The sequence below is a fragment of the Labeo rohita genome, chromosome 23, assembly GCF_022985175.1.
Source record: "Labeo rohita strain BAU-BD-2019 chromosome 23, IGBB_LRoh.1.0, whole genome shotgun sequence".
Lineage (NCBI taxonomy): Eukaryota > Metazoa > Chordata > Actinopteri > Cypriniformes > Cyprinidae > Labeo > Labeo rohita.
The window spans coordinates 2,860,219-2,882,212 of NC_066891.1; the positions used below are offsets into that span (position 1 = coordinate 2,860,219).

The window sequence follows — 21,994 nt, forward strand, 5'->3', positions numbered from 1 at the left end:
CGAATAATTTGAAAACACAACAAATAGGCCTATTTTGATATTTTCAAATGTAGGCATTATTGCAAAAACGCCAGTGGAGGAGACGCTGTCGCGGGAGCTAGAGCGTTGCTGCGCATAACACGCGTTGCAAATTGCTCAACTTTGTAGACTTACACGTGTTGCTCAGCATAGGGATAGTGGATGTTTTGGAAGGTTGTACAAGGGGGCAGTAATTAAATGGAAATGTCACATGATTTGTCTTCAATTTATGGGCAGGAAGTATCAAATGAGGTTTGAGTATTAGAGCTGAATGTGAAATCCTGAGTTTTGATTAACCTGCACTGATGTTCCCTCCTCAGCAGATAATCACTTGGAATACTATAAATAAAAAAATAAAAAAAAAATCATCAAAGCTGTAATTTATATTTAGAAAATAGAGTTTTCTATGCTTCTGAAATATTAGCTCTGAAATATTAGTTCTAAACAATAGCCACTAATATCTGGAAAAGTGAAGATCGAATTGCCACCTCTGTGTTTTAGGTTACTTTTGTAAATTAAAACAAGATGCAATTATTTCAAACATGTTTGAAAAGAATGACTTGAGAAGAACCCAAGTAAACAAATTAATAAATTGAAAGAGTCTGGGCCCACACTTGTGGCCTTGGCCTCTGAGAGCACATGCATGCAACAGGAATTAAGTGTGCAAGACTGGTCTTAAAAATGTCAAAGCGCAGTGCCCTTAATGCACGCTAAATCCACACTGTCCTTGTCCAAAAACTAACACTTGCAGTCTTTGCACTTGAGCCCTCGTCTACTTGCATGACGTATTTCCTGCATTTGGCCCAAGTGAGCATGAAAACAACAAGTGCGTGTAGAACTTCTCATTACCTGATGACAAACACTTATAGTGTAAAAAAATCCAATTTGAAAAAAAGGAAAGTGTTTTCAGAGATTTATTTTGATTTTCTGACCTGGTATTCAAGGCTAATTGTGTCCCATCACTTTCTGGATATAAATCATGAGACTTTACATGTAATTTGGAAGTAAAACAAAGTTTTGCACTTGGTGCAAAGATGAGTGTGTGTATTTTGTACAACATTTGCATTAGCTTTTTATCACTTAATTAGAAGCACCACAATTAAACTGTGTCATCTGTTTATACGGGACTACTAAACATACACTTAGAAGCTTATTTTAAAATGCATTTCAATGTATTGAAGTACTGAAAATAAAAATAAAGCTCTTTAAACACTTTCATTTAAAATACATCATGTAAGCAGACAAGCGATCAAGTGCAAAACTGCAGGTGTGAGTAATTTGCTGCAAGCTGATGTAACTGATTTCATGGTCACTTCCTGTTGAGACTGTTACATGTTCTCTTTGTTTAGTGTAGTTTCCTGTCTCTTTTATAGTTCTTTTGGCTCCCTACTGCCTGACTGTGTCCAGGTGTCCCAGGAACTCACAGAGTGACCCTCAAGGACCATCATAGATATGTAGTGATTGGAGTTGTTTATTTACTCCATAGCAGTAAAAAAAAACATTGAGAGCAAGGTCTGCAAAAAAGTCTCTGCTGTGGTCCTCAAAGGAACGATTGCCTTGATGGAGGCAAACTGACCTTGATGTTGGATTAAGTCATTGGTCGAGTCTTTCATCGTTAGGTGAATTCAGAGACAAGGGAGGAGAGTAGGATCAAAATGCAACTTGAATCAAATATACAATAAACCAAAACAAGGAACAGAAACCCAGGGACATTTGAGAGCATAACTGGAACTAGAAATCACAAGAGCAAAACTGAGGACACCTGCAACATCCACAAATGACTAGACTCGACAAAGAACAACGTATATTTACACACAGGACTAACAAGACACAGCCAGGGAGTAATGAAGGGAGCCAAAAGAACTACAAAAAGACCACAAAAAGGACAGGAAACAGGAAACTAGGTTAATCAAAAGTTCAAACAGACAGAGAACATATAACAGAGATAGTATATCCTCTGAGAAGATCTCACATGAAGGCACAACCTCATAATATACCTTCTAGATGCTCATCAACATGTGGGTTTTCATTGTGTTTTTCATCTATGTTAAAGGTAAGATATTACCTTGAGATATAATTTTTTTTTTTTTTATTTCTATCATAAGATGTTAATTCATGTTCTCTGGTTGGTTAACCTGAAACACATTCAGGATCTAGTAGTCGGTGTACTGGGTTTTGTGCTCTTCTATTCTTAAATTAACCTATATGCAACAAACAATGTTCACAGTAAATGTGTTTGATAAAACTTTCTGTTCACGTCAGAATGGACAATCACCGTTCCCCAGTCTTGAATCTATAAATCTAAAAATGCTCCCTTACTTAACCATGAGTTTTAAGGTAAAAAGGCAGGTTCATATACTTTAAGTATCATTGATACAAACTGTAAAATAAATATTATTAGAGTATAAAGATGTTGTGGCTCTGTTTCTAATCATTTTTTAGTCAAATGTAGTTTGAAGAAATTGATCAAGTCTTTGTCTTTGAAAAATCTTGTTGCATTATATCCATATATCATAAAACAAAGAAAAAAATCAATACATGCGTCACTTCAACGGAAAGTGTGGTTATTTGAGAGCTGGTGGCAGTAATGGACTTTTTTTTTTTTTTTGTGGTTCAGAGGTGGGTGGAAGTCACACATATACAAGTCTTTTAGGTTTCAAACCTGCTGTACAAACAATCAAGCCAAAAGACAAGTCAAGTCAAAAGAATTAAATGTTTAATTCTGTGAAAAGCTATCATATAGAGAAAAGGACCTGACATTTTTGGGCTAAGCCAAAAATGGCTAAATATACGTTTACGATTTTAACCACAATTCACTGGTCAAGAAATTAGCAAAAATTACACAAATACTGTAGATAAAGTAACTTTATATGGGATAGGCTTTTCCTTTGCTTTCCTTAAATGTTTAAGCTGTGTCAGTGAACTTGTAGACAACTTTTTACAGGAAGATGAGTCAATGTTGTTCCACCCAATATTGATGGCTTCAGACAGTTCATTAGTAGTTAAAAAATGTCTCCCAGCTGTAGAGTTCAAATCTGAACTCTGACCAGACCAAGTCATGAGTCTGATGGACTTGTTCTTAAGCTACTTCTTGTATTTGCAGTGTGGGCAGGAGCATTTTCTGATCTGATCATTCCTCTTTAACTTTTCAGTTTTGGGAAGTAAGCCATTCTGCAATACTCACTTCTACTCCGAAGCATTAAAGGAGAAGTTCACTTTCAGAACAAAACTTGACAGATAATGTACTCACCTCCTTTTCATCCAAGATGTTCATGTCTTTCTTTCTTCAGTCATAAAGAAATTATGTTTTTTGAGGAAAACATTTCAGGATTTTTCTTCATATAATGGACTGATATGGTGCTCTGATTTTGAACTTCCAAAATGCAGTTTAAATGCGGCTTCAAACGATCACAAATGCGGTTGCAAACAATCCCAGCTGAGAAAGAAGGGTCTTATCTAGCAAAACGATCAGTTATTTTCATAAAAATAATACAAAATCTATACTTTTTAATCTCAAATGCTCGTCTCATCTTACTCTGCCTGAGCTCTGTTTTTTTCTGGTTCATGACAGTTAGGGTATGTCGAAAAACTCCCATCTCATGTTCTCCCTTAACTTCAAAATTGTCCTATATCGCTGTTTTGCCATTTTTGTTAGGGTGTTTGATCTTCTTTGCATGTTCACTTTGCAAAGACTGGGTCGGTACTTCTGCAGCGATGTAGGATGAATTTGAAATGATTTTTGAAGTTGAGGGAGAAAATACGATTGGAGTTTTTCGACATACCCTAACTGTCTTGAGCCAGAATACACAGAGTTCAGGCAGAGCAAGACAAGACGAGTAACCGATTGTTTCACTAGATAAGACCTTTCTTCCTCGGCTGGGATCGTTTGAAACCGCTTGGAAGTTCAAAATCAGGACACCATATCAGTCCATTAAATGGAGAAAAATCCTGAAAACAAAAAGACATGAACATCTTGGATGACAAGGGGGTGAGTACATTATTTGTACATTTTTGTTCTGGAAGTGGACTCCTTTAATTCACTTTCCACAGTGATCAGCTCACCAGCAGCAGCAGCTGAAAAGGCTCCCTACATCATGACACAAACACAGGCCAACAAAATATAACCCATGTTTAATGCATTTTCATATTGTTTCAGATCTGGTGAATGCTGAATGGAATGGGGTGAAGACAATGATGGAAGGAGATGTTCTCACTCTACATACAGGAGCAACTCAACTAAACAAAGACACTGAGACAATATGGTTTTTTAAAAGTGGCAATTTTACCACCCGTATTGCACAGATGAATAATGAGAAAGTTTTTACTCATTATGAAAAGAGATTTGCTGACAGATTACAACTAGATCAAGAGAGTGGATCACTGACCATCTGGAATATCAGTACCAGTGATTCTGGAGTTTATGAAGTATCTCTCACCATCAGGTTACACATCTCTGAGAGAAAGTTCAAAGTTGATGTATATGGTAAGTTACAGCTGCTGCTGCTGTTGTCACTGGGGTGGTACCTTTTCAAAAGGTACACCTTTGTACCTTATTATATATCTTAAAGTTACATATGACCCCGGACAATCTGAAAGCTGAATAAATAAGCTTTCCATTGATGCATGGTTTGATGCATAGGAAAATATTTGGCCAAGATACTGTTTGAAAATCTGGAATCTGAGGGGGCAAAAAATCTAGAAAATCACCTTTAAAGTTGTCCAAATGAAGTTCTCAGCGATGCATATTACTAATCAGAAATTAAGTTTTGATATATTTACAGTAGTACAAATTATCTTCATGAAACATGATCTTTACTTACTATCCTTTAATATCCATACAGTGTATTGTTGGCTATTGCTACAAATATACCCGTGCTACTTATGACTGATTTTGTGGTCCAGGGCCACATATTAGACAGCTTTTGTACCTTTTTTTTTGTTGAGAGTGTGGTATAAGCAAGATAATCCACAGCTAGGTGTGCATTACATGATTTTACATTGTTGATTATCATTTAATGTATACCTGGCCATGGATAGTAATATTCAAACATTATGATATTAGAATTGTAAATAATGTTTCTGCAAAAAATGTGGCTATTAAAATATCTTTTTTCTTGTCCTAAAGCACCTGTCTCTGCACCTGCTATTGAGAGCAAATCATTGGTTATTGTGCACCAATCCTCAGGTGAGTCTTATTAAGACAGTTCACTTGGTTGCCATCTTGTCTTGTAGGCTCACTCTAAATCACTGCTGGGCTTGTTTTTGACTCAGTAAAGCAACAAAATAAAGACTGCATGAACTTTAACATTTAAATGTAACATGCAAAACACATCTCTACCAGGTACTTCGAGGCAATCACAGACAATAGAAGAGTTCTGCTCCATGGTCTGCTCTGTAAAAAATGATAAAGGTGTGTTCATCTCGTGGCATAAAGGAGGTGAAATGCTGAACCAGACCAGCAATCCTGATCTCAACATCATCCTCAGTTTACCATTACAACTCCATTATAATGATCCAGGGACTTACCGCTGCACGGCTGCAAACCCAGTGAACAACAGGACAACACATCTTCACATAAAAGAGATCTGCTCACAACAGGAAGGTACCAGAAGTCATTCAGCACAAAACTTGCTTTCTACCACAATGACCACTGTGCAAAGTGGCCTTTTTTTTTCAACAGATGTTTATGAATAACCCTTACCAAAAATAATGCTTCAAGTTTATTTTATTAAGTATACTTAAGTAAAGTTCATGTAGTAAGTATACAAATATCAGTGTACTAGTAGTATACTTGTAAGTGTACTATTTCAATACTCCTCGGGACTAAATTGGTCCACTTTCTAATATATAAAAGTATACTTTTAAATATACTTTAAGTATAACAGTAGTAAACTTTGAGTACACAACTAGTTTACATCTATGTTTTCAGTTTGCACTGCAAGTATACTAAAAGTGAACTTATAGGTATACTGATAGTTTACTAATTAAATACTTTTTATGCTTTTTTAGTACACTTTGAAGTATAGTCTCAGTAAACTACTAGTAGTAGTACTCGTAAGTTTTTTTTTTTAACGTGAACTTTACATCACACTTTAACTATACTATTATGTCCCTATTTAGGTATTAATTTGTATATAATTTGTTAAATTAACATACAAAACATCGAAAGAACATGGTATCTGCTTGTAAACAAAAACATTTTGTTCTAGCTTCATGCATTCTTTTTTTATAAACACTTGAATGAGTTTCATAAATAAAAAATAAATAAACATTGTGAACAAAAAGCTAAAAACAAAAAAGACTATTCATAATCAAAACATAGATGGAGTTGTTACCTCTTCATGGGTCGATATTTCATTCCATTATGTTACACAATTTTACATATCTATGGTTTTGATGCTGTTTTATGTCTGACTTTTGTATTAGATTACATGTGGAAGCATCTGTTGTTTCAGGTTTCTTCTTCACTTGTGTTTTGGAAATCCTGTACAGAAGATGTGTAATAGCGCCCCTAGCGTATAACAATGAAAACACAGTTTAGCTCAAATATATTTAGACTTTTTTAAATATGTTATTTAATGTTATTTTAAGTATTTGTTTTAGTTTAAAAGAGGTATACTAATAGAACATTTAAATAAACTTATTTTTCGTAAGGAAAGTCTCATCTCTTTCAGGCTGTCTGGATCATTGTGGCGTCACTGAGGTTCTGATTCGTCTGGTTCTGTCTGGTCTGGTGGGAATCGCTACAGTTTTATTTCTGGTTGAGCATCTGAGGTTCTGCTCCTTTCAAGGAAGAGCTGCTTCTTCTGTCTGATGGTGACTTGCATAAGAGTTTGCAAGGTGTACAATTTGACACTGGTTTGCAGAGTGTTACCATGAGGTGTGAAGCATCTGCTGGTTGTAGTACTCTTTATTTATTGTTGTGAAAATAAAAGTATTTGCTAAAATAATCTAAATGTGAACAGTAATGCATCGCAAGTATATAAAATGCACAGAAATGTATAGTATAATGTAAGTATACTGGTGTATGCAGTAATGTCTGTGAATGAATTTTTCTTATGTTTGACTGTCATAATTATTGACAATGTAAAGTTTTAATTATCATTGATAATTATCAATGCAGCACAGATGCTTTGGTCACATAGATTTCCGTAGCGGATTTTTATATTTATCCCAAAACGAGTCTTTAAAATTAATATATGTATTAAAAAAAAAGATAATACTTTTACCTCTGTAATAAGAAAAAAACTTGCTGAGATTTGCAGTGGAGAACAGGCTGTCTGGGCCATAAAGCGCCCTCTGGTGGAATAACGAAGAATATCTGAAACGCACTTTGGATGGAGTGGAAGGGCTGATTTCAGAACAGCGTCTTTGATGACGTGTTGCCGTGAAGATGGCGGAAGTTCATTCCTGATCTGAGCTGGAGTCGCTCGGTACGGATTGTCTAATAAACTATTTGAAGACGGATCGGTTCGGTTTTACGCTTCACATCTGACCCACCGATACATTCGGGTAAGAGACTGTCGGCGGATTGAGACTGTGCGCTGTAGTTTACTGTCGGTATATGCGCTTATGTATGTGCATTGCGTTATAGTGACACTGAGTCGTGTTGACAGCTCCACCAATCACTTTGACTATTTGAATCTCATATAAATAGCTCAGTTTTGACAATGAGAGTCAGAGGGAATCAATAACCTGTGCTTGAAGATGTTTCTGTACGTTTATTGTTGCTGATTATGTTCGGGTCATATATGAACACATGTGGCATGTTAATACTGTCATGTCAGATGTTCAGCTTGAGTTTGTTGTTGGTTTTGGTTTCAGCTGATTTGATGATTTAAATATTTCCTAGCTAAACAGGTTTGTCCTGAAGCCGCTCGACTGATCTCCATCAACATTTACCAAAATACCGCGGTGAAAATGTTTTTTACACCCAAAAAATAGTTGCTTAAGTTTTGTTACTTGTTATTAGCCTTCGAAAACAGAATAGTGATACTATGGTATAATAATATATACCATGGTATTAAAATGGCCATGGAAATTCCAAGAATACCATGGTATTGTACTACCGTGGTACTTATAAAATGTACTTTTTAGGTTTAGTAATTAACTATCATGGTAATATCGTGGTATTATTTAAATTACCTTGGAATATCATTCAAAAGTCATGGTGGTTGAATAAAATACCCATTCTTTAACAAATATTTTTAAACATATACCTCACTATACCACAGTATCGCTATAGTATTATTTTGTAAAGGCCTAAAAGCTGCTTACAGTGTTTAAAGGTTAAAACATACATTGCAGATTTATTACGAGTTTACAGTAATAGCAATGACTGTAGTAACTGCCGTTTTGGAGGAAACTATTAGTATGGTAATTTAGTTTGTAATGTCTGTTTTATGATGACCTGTTCTGGAAGTGTTTTGTGTTGAAATATAAGCCATATTATGTGTTTAAAAATGTCTATAGAGTTTGCAATGAAATATCTCTTTCAAATAAGTAAGTACTTTGTAAGTACTTCCTATTTATTCACTGACACACTGACAGTGAGGAGCAGAGGCACTTCCTTAAGTCTGAGGCTTATTAATTTCACATTTGGTGTGAATGAACCTTTGCAAAAAACAAAACAAAACAAAAAAGAGTCCTCCAGCCCAACTGACAAAAATGACGCAAAAGTTACATAATGCATTACTTTCCTTAAAAAGTAACTAACACAGTTACTTTTTATAGAGCAATGCAATATTGTAATGCACTTTTAAAAGTAACAAAAAAATACCTAAAAGTACCATGGTATGGAGAGTAATTTCTTTTGAATATCATACCATAAGACAGTGTTGTATTTTTAATTATTGCTTCATCGTAAAACGTATTGATTTGAACATACGGTGTTGCTTTGATTAAGGCTGCAACAACTAATCATGAATAATGAAAGCAATCAACAACAAGAAATGTTTAATCACATCATGTCACTTTACAAAAGAACACATTTCTATGAACAAAATGCACATTAGATATATCAGAAGACAAACTGTATGTATAGAAATAAAAATTTTGCAAGTTTACCCGATTAATCAAGTGTATGATCTACAGATTAACCAAGTACCAAAATAAATGTTAGTTGCAAACTTAGATTTGGTTCTAAAATGCTGTCACAACCAAATATTTCAAACAACCATGTTGTAAATAAAAGTACTATGATATTAACGTCACATATCATCACTCTTCCATTGTACATTGAATAATAAATGTATTTGATAATCAATTAATCCAATCATGTCACTTTACAGAAGTGAATAACACATATCTATTGACAAAACTGTATGTATAGAAATAAAATTTGGCAAGCTTATTCGATTGAGTAAATAATCGTCAGATTAATCGATTACCAAAATAAATGTCATTTGCAAATGTAGATTTGGTTATGCCACAGCCATGTGGTAAATAAAACTACCCTCTCATACCATTACTGTACCATAGTACAGTGAATAATGAATTTAATCAACAACAATTATCGATTATTCGTATCACAGCACTATACAATAGTGAAAATCACATTTCTATGAACAAAACGGACATTAGATATAGTGGAAGACAACAACTATATGCATAGAAATAAAATTTGGCGAGTTTACCCAATTAATTGAGTATATAATCGTCAGATTAACCAAGTACCAAAATAAATGTCAGTTGCATATGCAGGTTTGGATATAAAATGCTGTCACAAGAAAATATTTCAAATAGCCATGTGATAAATAAAAGTACTATGATATTACCATCACTGTACCATAGTACATTGAATAAAGTAAATAATTAACAACATTTATTGATTAATCACATCACATCTCTTTACAGAAGTGAATAACACATTACAATGGACAAACGCACATTAAATAAATTGGAAGACTGAGACTATATACATAGAAATAACATTTGATTAATCAAGTAAATAATTGTCAGATTAATCGATTACCAAAATAAAGGTCCGTTGTAAATTTGGTTATAAAATGTTGTCACACTCAAATATTCCAGACAGCCATGTGGTAAATAAAAATACTATGATATTACCATCTCATATCATCACTGTACCATAATACAGTAAATAATCAAAGTAATCAACAGCAATTACCAATTAATCACATCACGTCACTTTACAGAAGTAAAGCACATTTTTATGGGCAAAATGCACATTAGATATAGCAGAAGTCAGAGACCAGAGATTTGGTTACAAAATGTCAAAATCAAGTATTACAGAAAGCCTTGTGATAAATAAAAGTACTATGATATTCATATCAAACACCATCACTGTACCATAGTACAGTGAATAATAAATATAATTGACAACAGTTAATGATTAATCAAATCATGTCACTTCACCGAAGTGAAAAACACATTCCTATGGACAAAATACACATTAGACATAGCAGAAGACAGAAACTATATGTATAGAAATAAAATTGGGCAAACTTACCTGCTTAATCAAGTAAATAATCGACAGGTTGATTGATTACCAAAATAAATGTTGCAAATGTAGATTGGTTATGAAATGTCGTCAAAATCAAATATTCCAGACAGCCATGTGGTAAATAAAATACCATGATATTACCCTCTCATACATTACTGTACCATAGAACAGTGAATAATGAATGTAATCTACAACAATTCTTGATTAAGACAACAAATCTCGAACCATCACTGTACCATAGTATGGTGAATGTTGACAGTAATCGACAACGATTACCGATTGATCACATTTCTGTGTACAAAATGCACATTAGATATAGTGGAAGACAGAAATTATATAGAAATAAAATTTGGAAAACATACTTGATTAATCCAGTAAATCATCGACAGATTAATCAATTACCAAAATAATAGTTGCAAATGTAGATTTGGTTATAAAATGCTGTCACGATCATATATTCCAGACACCAATGTGGTAAATAAAAGTACTACGATATTATCATCACGGTACCATAGTACAGTGAATAATCAAAGTAATCAAAAACAATTATCGATTAATCACATCATGTCACTTTACATAACAGAGTAAATAACAGATTTCTATGGACAAAACCCACATTAGATACAGCAGAAGTCAGAGACCTTATATAGCAAGCTTACCCGATAAATCAAAATACCAAAATAATTGTTAGTTGCAAACATAGATTTGATTATAAAATACTGTCAAAATGAAATATTCCAGACAGCTGTGTGGTAAATGAAAGCACTATGATATACTGTGGTACAGTGAGTAATTAATCAACAACAATTATCGATTAATTACATCATGTCACTTAAATAACATATTTCTATAGACAAAATGCACATTAGATATAGTGGAAGACAGAAATTATATAGAAATAAAATTTGGCAAACATACTCGAATAATTGAGTAAATCATTGACAGATTAATCAATTACCAAAATAAATGTCAGTTGCAAATGTAGATTTGGTTATAAAATGCTGTCACGATCATATATTCCAGACAGCAATGCTGTAAATAAAAGTACTATGATTTTATCATCACTGTACTGTAGTACAGTGAATAATCAAAGTAATCAACAACAATTATTTGATTAATCACATCATGTCACTTTAGAGTAGTGAATAACAGATTTCTATGGACAAAACCCACATGAGATACAGTTTGTAGATTATAGATACATTAATAGATTTAGTTTATAGATTATAGATTTGGTTATAAAATACTGTCACAGTCTATTCCAGACAGCGATGTGGTAAATAAAAGTACGATATTACTGTGCCACTGTAGTACTCTTTTGTAAAGAGTGTTTAGTTTTTAAGATACGTAAGATATTAAAAGAAGTTTTGGATTATGAAGAGTTGCTGGTGTGTTCTGGGTGTTTGCTAGGTGACTAATCTCTCTGATATACTGGTCTCCAGATATGCCTCTGGTTTTGCTGTGAGATTTTTTTTGTCTGTTTTATCACCACAGACACTCCCACCATCTGACAGATAGCCTCGCCCCCAAACTCACGCCATTGGTCGAGTCAGAAGTTGTCAAGTTGCGTCTCTCAAACAAACAGATTGATGTTTTGAAAGGGTGTTCAATGATTAACTCATGGTGACTGAACATTAAACTGACAGCAGAAATTCTTGATGTTGAAGACGACGCTCATCACCTTAAGAGGAAACATCAGGCAGAAGCAGAAACTCCCATTTTGTGATTCAGCAGTGCGGATTCTCTCGCTGGCCGAGTGACATTTAGATTATAAAGGAACACGTCTGTCATAATCTCTAACCTGGAAGCTTATCACTGCCTTTAGCTGGTGTTTTTTGTCTTTATCTGTGACGTCTGCGTCGGTCTTTCCTCAGGGCTGTTATTGTGGACCGACACACGATCAGCGATGAATAATTAATCCAGAGATCAGCTCCAGTGAAAGTTTATTCAGATCTTACTCTGATCTCTCTCTCTTGTGCGAGACACACGTGAGCATCTCAGTTTGATTGTGACGTAACTTGAGGAGAAGTTACCGAGCTCAGCGCCTGTAATCTGGGATCTCTTTACAACAGGAAACAGAGAAAGCTGACAAGACTTTCAAGGCTATGAAAGCACAATCTCATTTTTTGTTCTCTCAAAAGATATTGCACTCAATGCGGATTGTCTAGTTTCATCTTTTTCTGCGGTTTTACGGCTTTGGAGTATGGTGAGCTTGATTTGTGTTTTCCTTGAGTTTCAGTTCCTGTCATGCTGGATAAGTCATGCATTTCATGGAAAAATTGCTAAATTTTTTTGCTGTCTTGTCATAGTCATCCAATCTGACCTAGTTTACTTGGAAACTTTTTTTTTAACTAGATTTAACTGTGTTTTTACTTTGCTTGGTGATTGCTTGGCAAATAAATAAATAAAAATCTAAAAAATAAATGTATTCAATATTATATAAATCTAAAAAATTTAGACTGACAAATATTTAATGTTAACTATTTTTTTTTAAGTATTAAAAAAAATGAATTAATACTTTTATTTAGCAAGGATGGATTAAATTGGTCAAAAGTGACTTTCTGTTCACCGAAATATCATAAAACATCATGTATCATAGTTTACACAAAATATGTTGTTTTTTAGCAACAAATCAGCATGTTAGAATAATTTCTGAAGGATCATTTGACACTGAAGACTGGAGTAATGATGCTGAAATTTCAACTTTGATCACAGAAATAAATTACATTTTACAATATACTTGCATAGAAAGCAGCTATTTTAAATGGTAATAATATTTCACAATATTACAAATTTTACAGTAATTTTAATCAAATAAATGGTGAGCATAGGAGATTGATATATATATAAAAAAAGTCTTATTTATATTCTCCTAAATATTAAGCGAGATTATGATGTTTTTGAAGTTACTTTTTAGGTCTATTAATTTATGCATATTGCATACAAAAAATACAGTTTTTTCAAAAAATAAATAAATAAAAATGTAATGAAAGTATGACCGCATTTCAGTGCCACATTAAAAAATAATGAAGAACGAAGCCAAAACGCCATGAGAACTAAGCCGTAACGCCACGGGAACGAAGCCGAAATGCTACAAGAACGAAGTCGAAATACTACTATATTGGTTTACTGTAAAAAAAAAAATTGGTTTAAAGGATGAAATAGTTGATGAAATAGTTGCTTTATTTGTTTTTTTGAGATTGATGTAATTAGATCTTTTATTTATTTTACATATCAACAAGCAGAACTGTACATTGCCTTGTTTGCCATGCAGCTAAATAATGTTTTGAAAATATACAAAGTATATCCGGAACAAGCTTCATTGTGCATTATTAATAGCAGCCGCATGTTAATGTTTTGTTTTGTGTGTTTTTGTGCTTGCAGGTCTCAGTGTAGCCCTATGTCATGGCCTGCAGTGTTGCTAAAGCAGGCCCTGCTAATGGCTTCCCAATGAAAGCGCAGCTGCAGATCACGGGTACGTTTGCATATGTTTCCACCTGTGATGTATCTGATGTGACATTTTTCCACATCCACGACTGTCTGATCACTGGATTTTGATGTTCTGTCACATTAATAAACACTAATATTTCAATTCTGACAGTATCACGGAGCAGTAAATAAAAATCAAAAAGAATTTCGTACACGTATAAAATAACTTTTTTGCTTTTATTCAGCAGCAATCTCCAAACTAAGGAAACTATGCATGTTATTTGTACATGACTGATAAGTTAATATTATAATAATACTATACTAATTCTGTCAATATAATAATTAATATAATTAATAATGCTAGTTATATTAATATATAATGCTAAAAAAGTTTACTTATTTTCTATATAATAAAGAAACTTACTGATAGCTATTGATATGGTAACATTTCTAACATTAAACTACTAAACAACATTAATTGTTTAGTAGGATTATGCAACTTTGACAAAAAACAAATCAAATGTAAATGCAAATAACATTTTATTTATTAAAATTAATTTTTTTCTTAATTGTTTTAGTTGGCATTAATAAAAAATTGTTTTGAAGTGACATTTTGCTCACATAGTGAACATAATATTTTGTGTTTCTTAATAGCTACAGACCAGTGTTATTTTATTTTATTTATTTTATTATTTATATGCTATTGTATTTTTTATTAATATCTTAAATTAGCTTTAATTATTTTTGTATAATATATTTTCCGTTTTATATTTAATTTTTGTTTATTTTTTGAAGTAATTTTTTGTGTTTCTGTCATTTCTGTTTCTTAATAGCTGCAGACCAGTGTTATTTTATTTTATTTTATTTTTTTTATAATTTATATGCTATTATAGTTTTTATTTATATCTTAAATTAGCTTTGATTTTAATATGTTCTGTTTTCTTATTTAATTGTAGTTTATTTTTTAAAGTCATTTTTTTATGTGCTTTTGTCATTTTTATTCGTTTTTGTTTGTTTAACTTATTTTTTATTTCAGTTTTTTTTCTGTAATTTTAGTGCTTCCACTTAAACTAAATACAAAATAGTAAATAAATACAATAAAGTAAATACAAGTAAAAACATTTTATTTTTAAGATTTTATTTCTTTTTACTTCTTAATTGTTTCAGTTAGCATTAATAAAAAATTTTCTTGAAGTGATACTCTGCTAATATGGTGACCATAATATTTCATATTTCTTATAGCTAGAGAGCAGTGTTATTTGATTTATTCTATATATTTTTGTGTATGTATGTATTTTTAAAGGCTAAAAACTTGTTTATTTGCATGCATATTTTTATTAGACATTTTGCAATACAGTATTCAAATTTGTGCATATAATGCAGATTGTTTAAGCAAAATACACTGTTTTAATACAGTGTATTTTACTTTTTAAGAAGAAAAACAATTTAGCCTATTTACCTGTACTTACTTTTGAATACCTGCTTTTCTATGGTCATGTTTAGTGAAATGTGTTTGCAAACTTTTGCAAAAATCTATCGAAACCCAGCGTGGACGTGCCATGTTGTTTTGACCATTTGCTTTTCCTGTTCGCAGTGATCTCGGCCAAGCTCAAGGATAACAAGAAGAACTGGTTCGGCCCGAGTCCGTATGTGGAGGTGTGTGTGGACGGCCAGTCCAAAAAGACGGAGAAATGCAACAACACGCACTCGCCCAAATGGAAACAGTCGCTCACTGTGTGAGTTTGCTTTGATTTCATGTCTCTGTTTTTGATTTGACACAGGCTCTACCAGTTCAGCTTCAGATGCCCATTGTCGTTTCTCTGTCAAACTGCTTTTATGTTCTTGACGTGAAGTGTTTGTTAAACAATGACGTCAGAACTGACTGTAGTCTCTATTATTGGTGTTTGCTCAGTCAAGCGGTTGAGTTTGTGTTGTGTTTGTCCATCAGGATCGTGACTCCGTTCAGCAAGCTGATCTTCCGTGTTTGGAGTCATCAGACACTGAAGTCGGACGTTCTGCTGGGCGTGGCAACTCTCGACGTCAGCGAGACGCTCAAATCACATGACATGAAGAGTAAGTTTCTATGCTCTGCCACTTAAACCACAGTAACCACATTAAAGAGCATTAAAGGCTCTATTAACAGGTTTGTTTTTGAAAACAAAAATGACGGCATCTACATGTGAACTTTTTTTTTTTGAGCTGTAAGGCTTTCTAAGTCTTCATTTTTGTTGGCTAAATGCTCATTGCATGTATTATCCAAAATATACCATGTACATTAGCACTGACAGGAGTTGCAGTATTGGACAGAATAGATTATTGAGTGATTTTATCACTTTAATTACATGTTTACATTTTAAATATGAATTTTAAATTATTATGATAATTTTTTTAAATGTTTTTAATTTATATAATTGTGTAAATTATAAAAGTAACGTAATTTAAATCTAAAGATATAAATAAAAATAAAAATACTGATTTTTAAAAAAAAAATAATAATTTATTTTTAAAAATAAATAATTCAGTAAAATTTTAATTTAAAAATATAAATGTATTTTTTTATACAAGTAATGTTTTATTGAATTAGCTGCATTTAATGTTTTCACAAAACATGCAAAAGTTACTGTTTACCAGCTCCAACATGAGTTAAAATATTAGACAGACGTTTTTAAATATGAACTTTAAAAAAATGTAAAAATTTTAAAGAAGTAAAAAATACAGATATTACATTATAAATTATCATTTGTATTTTATAGTATACATTTAATTAAAATTTTATATATATATATATATATATATATATACATATGTATATATATGTGTGTGTGTGTGTGTGTGTGTGTGTGTGTGTGTATATGTATATATGTGTGTATATTTATATATATATATGTGTGTGTATGTTCATAAAAAATATAAAAAACATTAAAAATAAATAAAACGTAAAAATGTAAATAAGAAGCTATTTTTTATAATTTACAAGTAATTAATATAATACAATATACATATAATAAAATTAAAAATATATATAATACATATAAATTAAATTCATATTTTTTAATTTAAATTAAATTACTGAATGATTATTAAAAAAAAACAAATATATATATATATATATATATATATATATATATGTATATGTATGAGTGTGTGTCAATAAAAACAAAAAAAAACATTAAAAATAAATAAAACAAAAAATTTAAATAAAAAGCTATTCTTTTATAATATACAAATAAATCATTTTATACAATATACATATAAATAATACATATAATAAAATTAAAACATAGTATACATAAATTAAATTCATATTTTTACATTTATATTAAATTATTGAATAATTAATTTAAAATATATATATATATATATATATATATATATATATATATATATGTGTGTGTGTGTGTGTGTGTGTGTGTGTGTGTGTGTATTTAAAAACAAAAAGGAATCATTCAATTATTTAATTTACATTTAAAAATATGAATTTAATTTATATGATATAAATATATATAATTGTAAAACAGATAGTTTCAGTTCTTGATTCTAAATGGTTGAGCCCCGTTACAAGCTGTTATAAATTACTCTACAAACATACACCTTTGTTTATATCTGGGTGGTGCTCGGCAGCCGCAACCACAACCGTTTCTGAAGGACTACATTTGGCGTAAGAATAATGGTTTTATTATTTCATTATACTATATTTGCTCTGTTTGTTTATTTTGTAAAACCTTACTATGTATATGGAATAACCGTTTTTAACCATCGTGCCTAACAACGGCCCTTAGTAGTTAGAAATTCACTTTAAACCATGGCTTCTTGGGCCTTATTGTTTTACTTTATCCTATAAACTGTTATATATAATTTCTGTTGTATTTACAGATTTAAATAAAGAAATTATAAATTATTTTAAAAAAATAATAATTTTTCAGTAATTTAATTTAAATGTTACAAATATTACACACACATTTTTTTTATACAAGGTGTATTTGTATATTTAGTGTGTTTTCAGTTGTAATATAGTATCATTTTAACCCTGATTGTTTTAGTTTGGAGGTTTTTCAGACTTTTTTCTTCATCAGCGTCTCTCTTTCGTTGTGGTTGTTTCAGTCTCTGAGGTGGTGCAGACGCTGCAGCTGTGCACAGACAGAGATCAGACTGATAGCATTGGCGATCTGTCCGTGTGTTTGGACGGCCTGCAGGTGGATCCAGAAATGTTCCAGTCGGCCGAGGCCAATAACCAGAGTCAGTCACTCCATTCGTTTGAATAAAAGTTCTACTTTAATATTTTACAATAAAAAGATAATAACTAATGTCATTGTTTTCCAGATACTTTAAATGGAGAATCTGAGCTTAATGACGACCTGAGCAGAAGGTATCTTCATATTAATCATTAATTAACAGTTTTGGATACATTTTTTTAAAAAAAAACATTTCAACCTGATGTCCTGTGTGTTTCTCTGAAGAAGCAGAGATCCTTCGCCATCGGTCATAGATGCTCAGGATCAACCGTCGGCTCCCAACGGCCGTGTGAACGGAATGGACTCTCCTTCAGTGTCAACCAGAGGGTCGCGACCCCAGAGACCCCCACGACCCTCGCGACCTCCTCCACCGACCCCACGCAGACCCACGTCCTCCCCAGGTGAGACCAGCTTACATACACATTCGATTATGGTGTTTTGATGTTTAATACGCTACTTTTGTATATCAAACCATGTTAGATTATGTCAAAAACAAAGTCAGAAAATTCTAAATATTATCCAGGCTTATTTTTTGGCAGATTTTTGGCCAGCATCAGGTGATAATGAATCTTTTATGGCCTACTAACAGAAGTATGTGATTTAATAAAAAATGCATTTTTTGGAAAATGTTATTACATATTAGTAAATATTATGTAATTTTTGGATTATTAACATTAAGTTGTAGTACTGTACATCATGTGTACACCTTACTCTTTTTGTTTATTTGTTCAAAAATACAGTAAAAACTGTAAAATTGTAAAATATTTTTGCAATTTAAAATACCTCTTTTCCATGTGAATATATTGTAAACTGTAATTTATTTCTGGGATCAAAGCTGAATTTTCAGCATCATTACCCCAGTCTTCAGTGTCACATGATCCTTCAAAAATCATTCTAATATGCTGATTTTTGTTGAAACAGTGATGCATTTTATTATTTTAAGGTTCTTTGATGAATGGAAAGTTCAAAAGAACAGCATTTATTTGAAACAGAAAATTTACAGTCACTTTTGATTGATAAAAAAAAAATCTTAAGTATGCATTTGTTTGTACACATTACTGTTTCTATTTATTTGTTCAAAAATACAGTAAAACAATAAAATTGCATATTTTTGCTATTTAACTTAGCTGTTTTCCATGTGAATGTATTGTAAACTGTAATTTACAATAAAAATATCAACATCTTTACTGTCACTTTTGATTGATTAAAAAAAATGTTTATTATTATAGTATGCATGTGTCTGTCCTTCTGTGCATTTGTGTTGGTTGCTGAAACAAAACCCATTTTACTGCAATGAGGAAATGGTGGTGAACTGTTTTTCCCTTCTGTGCAGCTTCCTCTACTGGCTCTTTTCCTGACGGCAGCGATTCGTCCCGTTCTGACACTCCAGTTCGGAATCCCACAGGGGGCGGAGCCTCAGACTCTAGCCCTGCCCCCACAGTGGAGCAGCCTGGTAGGACGTCCCTCAGTGTAGTCCCCGCCCCCAGCAGGATTCCCAGCATGGTCAACGCTGGACCTCTGCCGGCTGGGTACGTCAGTAAACAAAAGCACCACTTCCTCCTTACATCACTTCCCGAATGTACAAATCACCTTGTCAACAAAAAATGCATGCTTCCCTTTTCTGAAAATGTGTTTTTTGATTCTGAGTAAATATTGTTTGAATTAAATGTTTAAATCGGTTTGTGTTTGTGTAGTTGGGAGCAGCGTGTCGATCAGAACGGCCGTTTGTATTATGTTGATCATGTGGAAAAGAGGACGACGTGGGAGAGACCGGAGCCTCTGCCGACAGGGTAAGAAATCTCCTTCGTCACTGAATTACTGGAGACGCCCTTGGAAGAATGTACTAGGCATACTTGACGCATACTTTAAACATATTTCAACTGTAAAACAGTTGTCAGTACAGTGCTGTATGGTGGAGTTTCATATTTCAGCTTATAGTTCAGGATCTGCAAGGTTGATGTTTTAACATGGCGGGTGCGGTGTTCTCCGATCGATTCGGGTATTACACACAAATGTTAAACAGACCCGGGTCAGGTCCTGGGTCCTCGGGTCTCGGGTCCTCTGTGAAGATCTTTAAATTATAGTATATAAACAACTGCCAAATGGTGACTAATTGAATCTTACAAAACTGAGAACATGTCCAGGTCATTTTTCACCACAAAATAAATTATATTTTGTTGAAAGAAATGCAGTCTAGTTGTTTTAGGACCACCTTTTCTTCACTGAGATTAAGGATGTGTACTAGTACTGAAATGCTATATGTTTTCAAGACTGACGGACCACCTGAATAACATTTCTACTAATAAGCCTGTGATTAGACTGATTTCTATTAAAGCTTATTTCTGCTATGGAGTAATAGATAAAACAGATGGTTGCGACTTTTCACCTTGCAGTTGTGAGTTTTTGTCCCACAGTTCGGACTTGATGTCTTGCACATGCAAGTTTAGATCTCACAATTTTGACTTTATATATCGCAATTCAGACTTTTTCCCGCAGTTGTTTCTCATAATTGTGACTTTGTTTTTTGCAATTTTAACAACTTTCTCGCAATTCTGGCTTTATTCTCAAAATTATTTCTCGCAATTCAGATTTTTTCTGGCAATTGTACTGACCTTGTTTCTCGCTATTCTGGCTTTATTCTCGCAATTATTTCTCGGAGTTCTGACTTTCTCACAATTTTGAATTTATATCTCGCATTTCTGATTTTGTTTCTTACAATTCAGATTTTTTTTCTTGCAGTTCTGATTTTTTCGCACAGTTTTGAGTTTATATCTTCCGATTCTGGCTTTGTTCTTTTCGCAGTTCTGACTTTTTCCTCACAATTTTGGGTTTATATCTCACAATTCTGACTCTGTTTCTTGTAATTTTGGCTTTGTTTCTCCATTCTGATGTTTTCTCACAGTTTTGAGTTTATATCTCACAAATTGGACATTGCTTCTCAGAAATGTGAGTTTAAATCCCACGATTTAGATTTTTTTTTTCTGACATAGTTTCTTAAAATTTTGATTTTTTTTTTTTTTTTTTTTTTTTTTTGCAATTCTGGCTTTTTTTCACAATTCTGGATTTGTTTCTTGCAATTCTGACCTTTTCCTCACAATTCTGACTTTTTTCTCAATTTTGAGTTTATATTTTGCAATTCTGACTTTCTTTCAAAATCTATATATTTTATATCTTGCAACACTGGCTTTTTATTTATTTATTTTATTTTTATTTTTTTGCAATTCTGGCTTTGTTTCTTGCAATTTGGACATTGCTTCTCAGAAATGTGAGTTTAAATCTTGTCATTCTGATTTTTTTTTGTATGATTTTGCCTCTTAAGCCGGGCTCACACAAGGAGAATCTTTGCAGAGTATCTTCCCTGAAATCTTAAACATGCATTGTTATAATTGTATATATTTTGCTGTAGTTTATAATAATAAAAAAAAACATTTACAAATGTTAGTTAATCTGTTTTATATCTATAGATTTTACTTTAGGCAGGTCGTAATTTGAGAAGGCAAAACTGATTAAACATAGTCTATGATCAACTCACTTTCTGCCGCTGACCGTTTGGTCGTTAATTTAAAAAAAACAAAAACTTATATTTAACGAACAAAAAAATGCTCCAAACGTTTTTCTAAATTAACTTAATAAAAAAACGAAACAAAATATAATCATTTTGGCATTACGTACAAAACTGAACTATTTTAATTGCTAAAACAGTAGTATAAGCTGTTTTAAGAGAAGGGGAAAAAAGATGGGCTCGGGTCCAACTCGGGCAAGGAAAGGACAGCAATGCTCCATGCGGTTGTGGTATGTTTTCAACATATTATACAAACAGTGTTACTACAAAAAAAATAAGAAGCAGTTT

The 21,994-nt window shown here is 32.6% G+C and overlaps 2 protein-coding genes across 3 annotated transcripts in view; both read left to right on the forward strand.

Moving 5' to 3' along the window:
* Positions 1 to 1,387: 1,387 nt before the first annotated feature.
* LOC127154653 (uncharacterized) lies at positions 1,388 to 6,968 on the forward strand. Its single transcript, XM_051096332.1, has 5 exons — positions 1,388 to 2,071; positions 4,175 to 4,501; positions 5,144 to 5,203; positions 5,360 to 5,620; positions 6,693 to 6,968. The coding sequence occupies exons 1-5, from the start codon at positions 2,023 to 2,025 to the stop codon at positions 6,830 to 6,832; spliced, it is 837 nt and encodes a 278-aa protein (XP_050952289.1). The 5' UTR covers positions 1,388 to 2,022; the 3' UTR covers positions 6,833 to 6,968.
* Positions 6,969 to 7,123: 155 nt separating this feature from the next.
* Positions 7,124 to 21,994, forward strand: part of itchb (itchy E3 ubiquitin protein ligase b) — a 30,997-nt gene continuing 16,126 nt past the window's right edge. The window contains exons 1-10 of one of the 2 annotated variants that reach the window (XM_051096331.1): positions 7,124 to 7,530; positions 11,978 to 12,689; positions 13,868 to 13,958; positions 15,507 to 15,648; positions 15,861 to 15,985; positions 18,014 to 18,148; positions 18,233 to 18,278; positions 18,370 to 18,545; positions 19,478 to 19,673; positions 19,839 to 19,934. In XM_051096331.1, the coding sequence (XP_050952288.1) occupies positions 13,889 to 13,958; positions 15,507 to 15,648; positions 15,861 to 15,985; positions 18,014 to 18,148; positions 18,233 to 18,278; positions 18,370 to 18,545; positions 19,478 to 19,673; positions 19,839 to 19,934 (986 nt within the window). In that variant the 5' untranslated portion in view covers positions 7,124 to 7,530; positions 11,978 to 12,689; positions 13,868 to 13,888. The remainder of the gene's footprint in view (positions 7,531 to 11,977; positions 12,690 to 13,867; positions 13,959 to 15,506; positions 15,649 to 15,860; positions 15,986 to 18,013; positions 18,149 to 18,232; positions 18,279 to 18,369; positions 18,546 to 19,477; positions 19,674 to 19,838; positions 19,935 to 21,994) is intronic. The other variant, XM_051096330.1, reaches the window with a different exon arrangement.

Excerpts from the sequence above, each read along its gene's own strand:
- LOC127154653 (XM_051096332.1), top strand. The coding sequence starts at position 2,023 with ATGCTCATCAACATGTGGGTTTTCATTGTGTTTTTCATCTATGTTAAA. Across the intron at positions 2,072-4,174 it reads GTTTTTCATCTATGTTAAAG|ATCTGGTGAATGCTGAATGG; the intron begins GTAAGATATTAC and ends ATATTGTTTCAG. Across the intron at positions 4,502-5,143 it reads GTTCAAAGTTGATGTATATG|CACCTGTCTCTGCACCTGCT; the intron begins GTAAGTTACAGC and ends CTTGTCCTAAAG.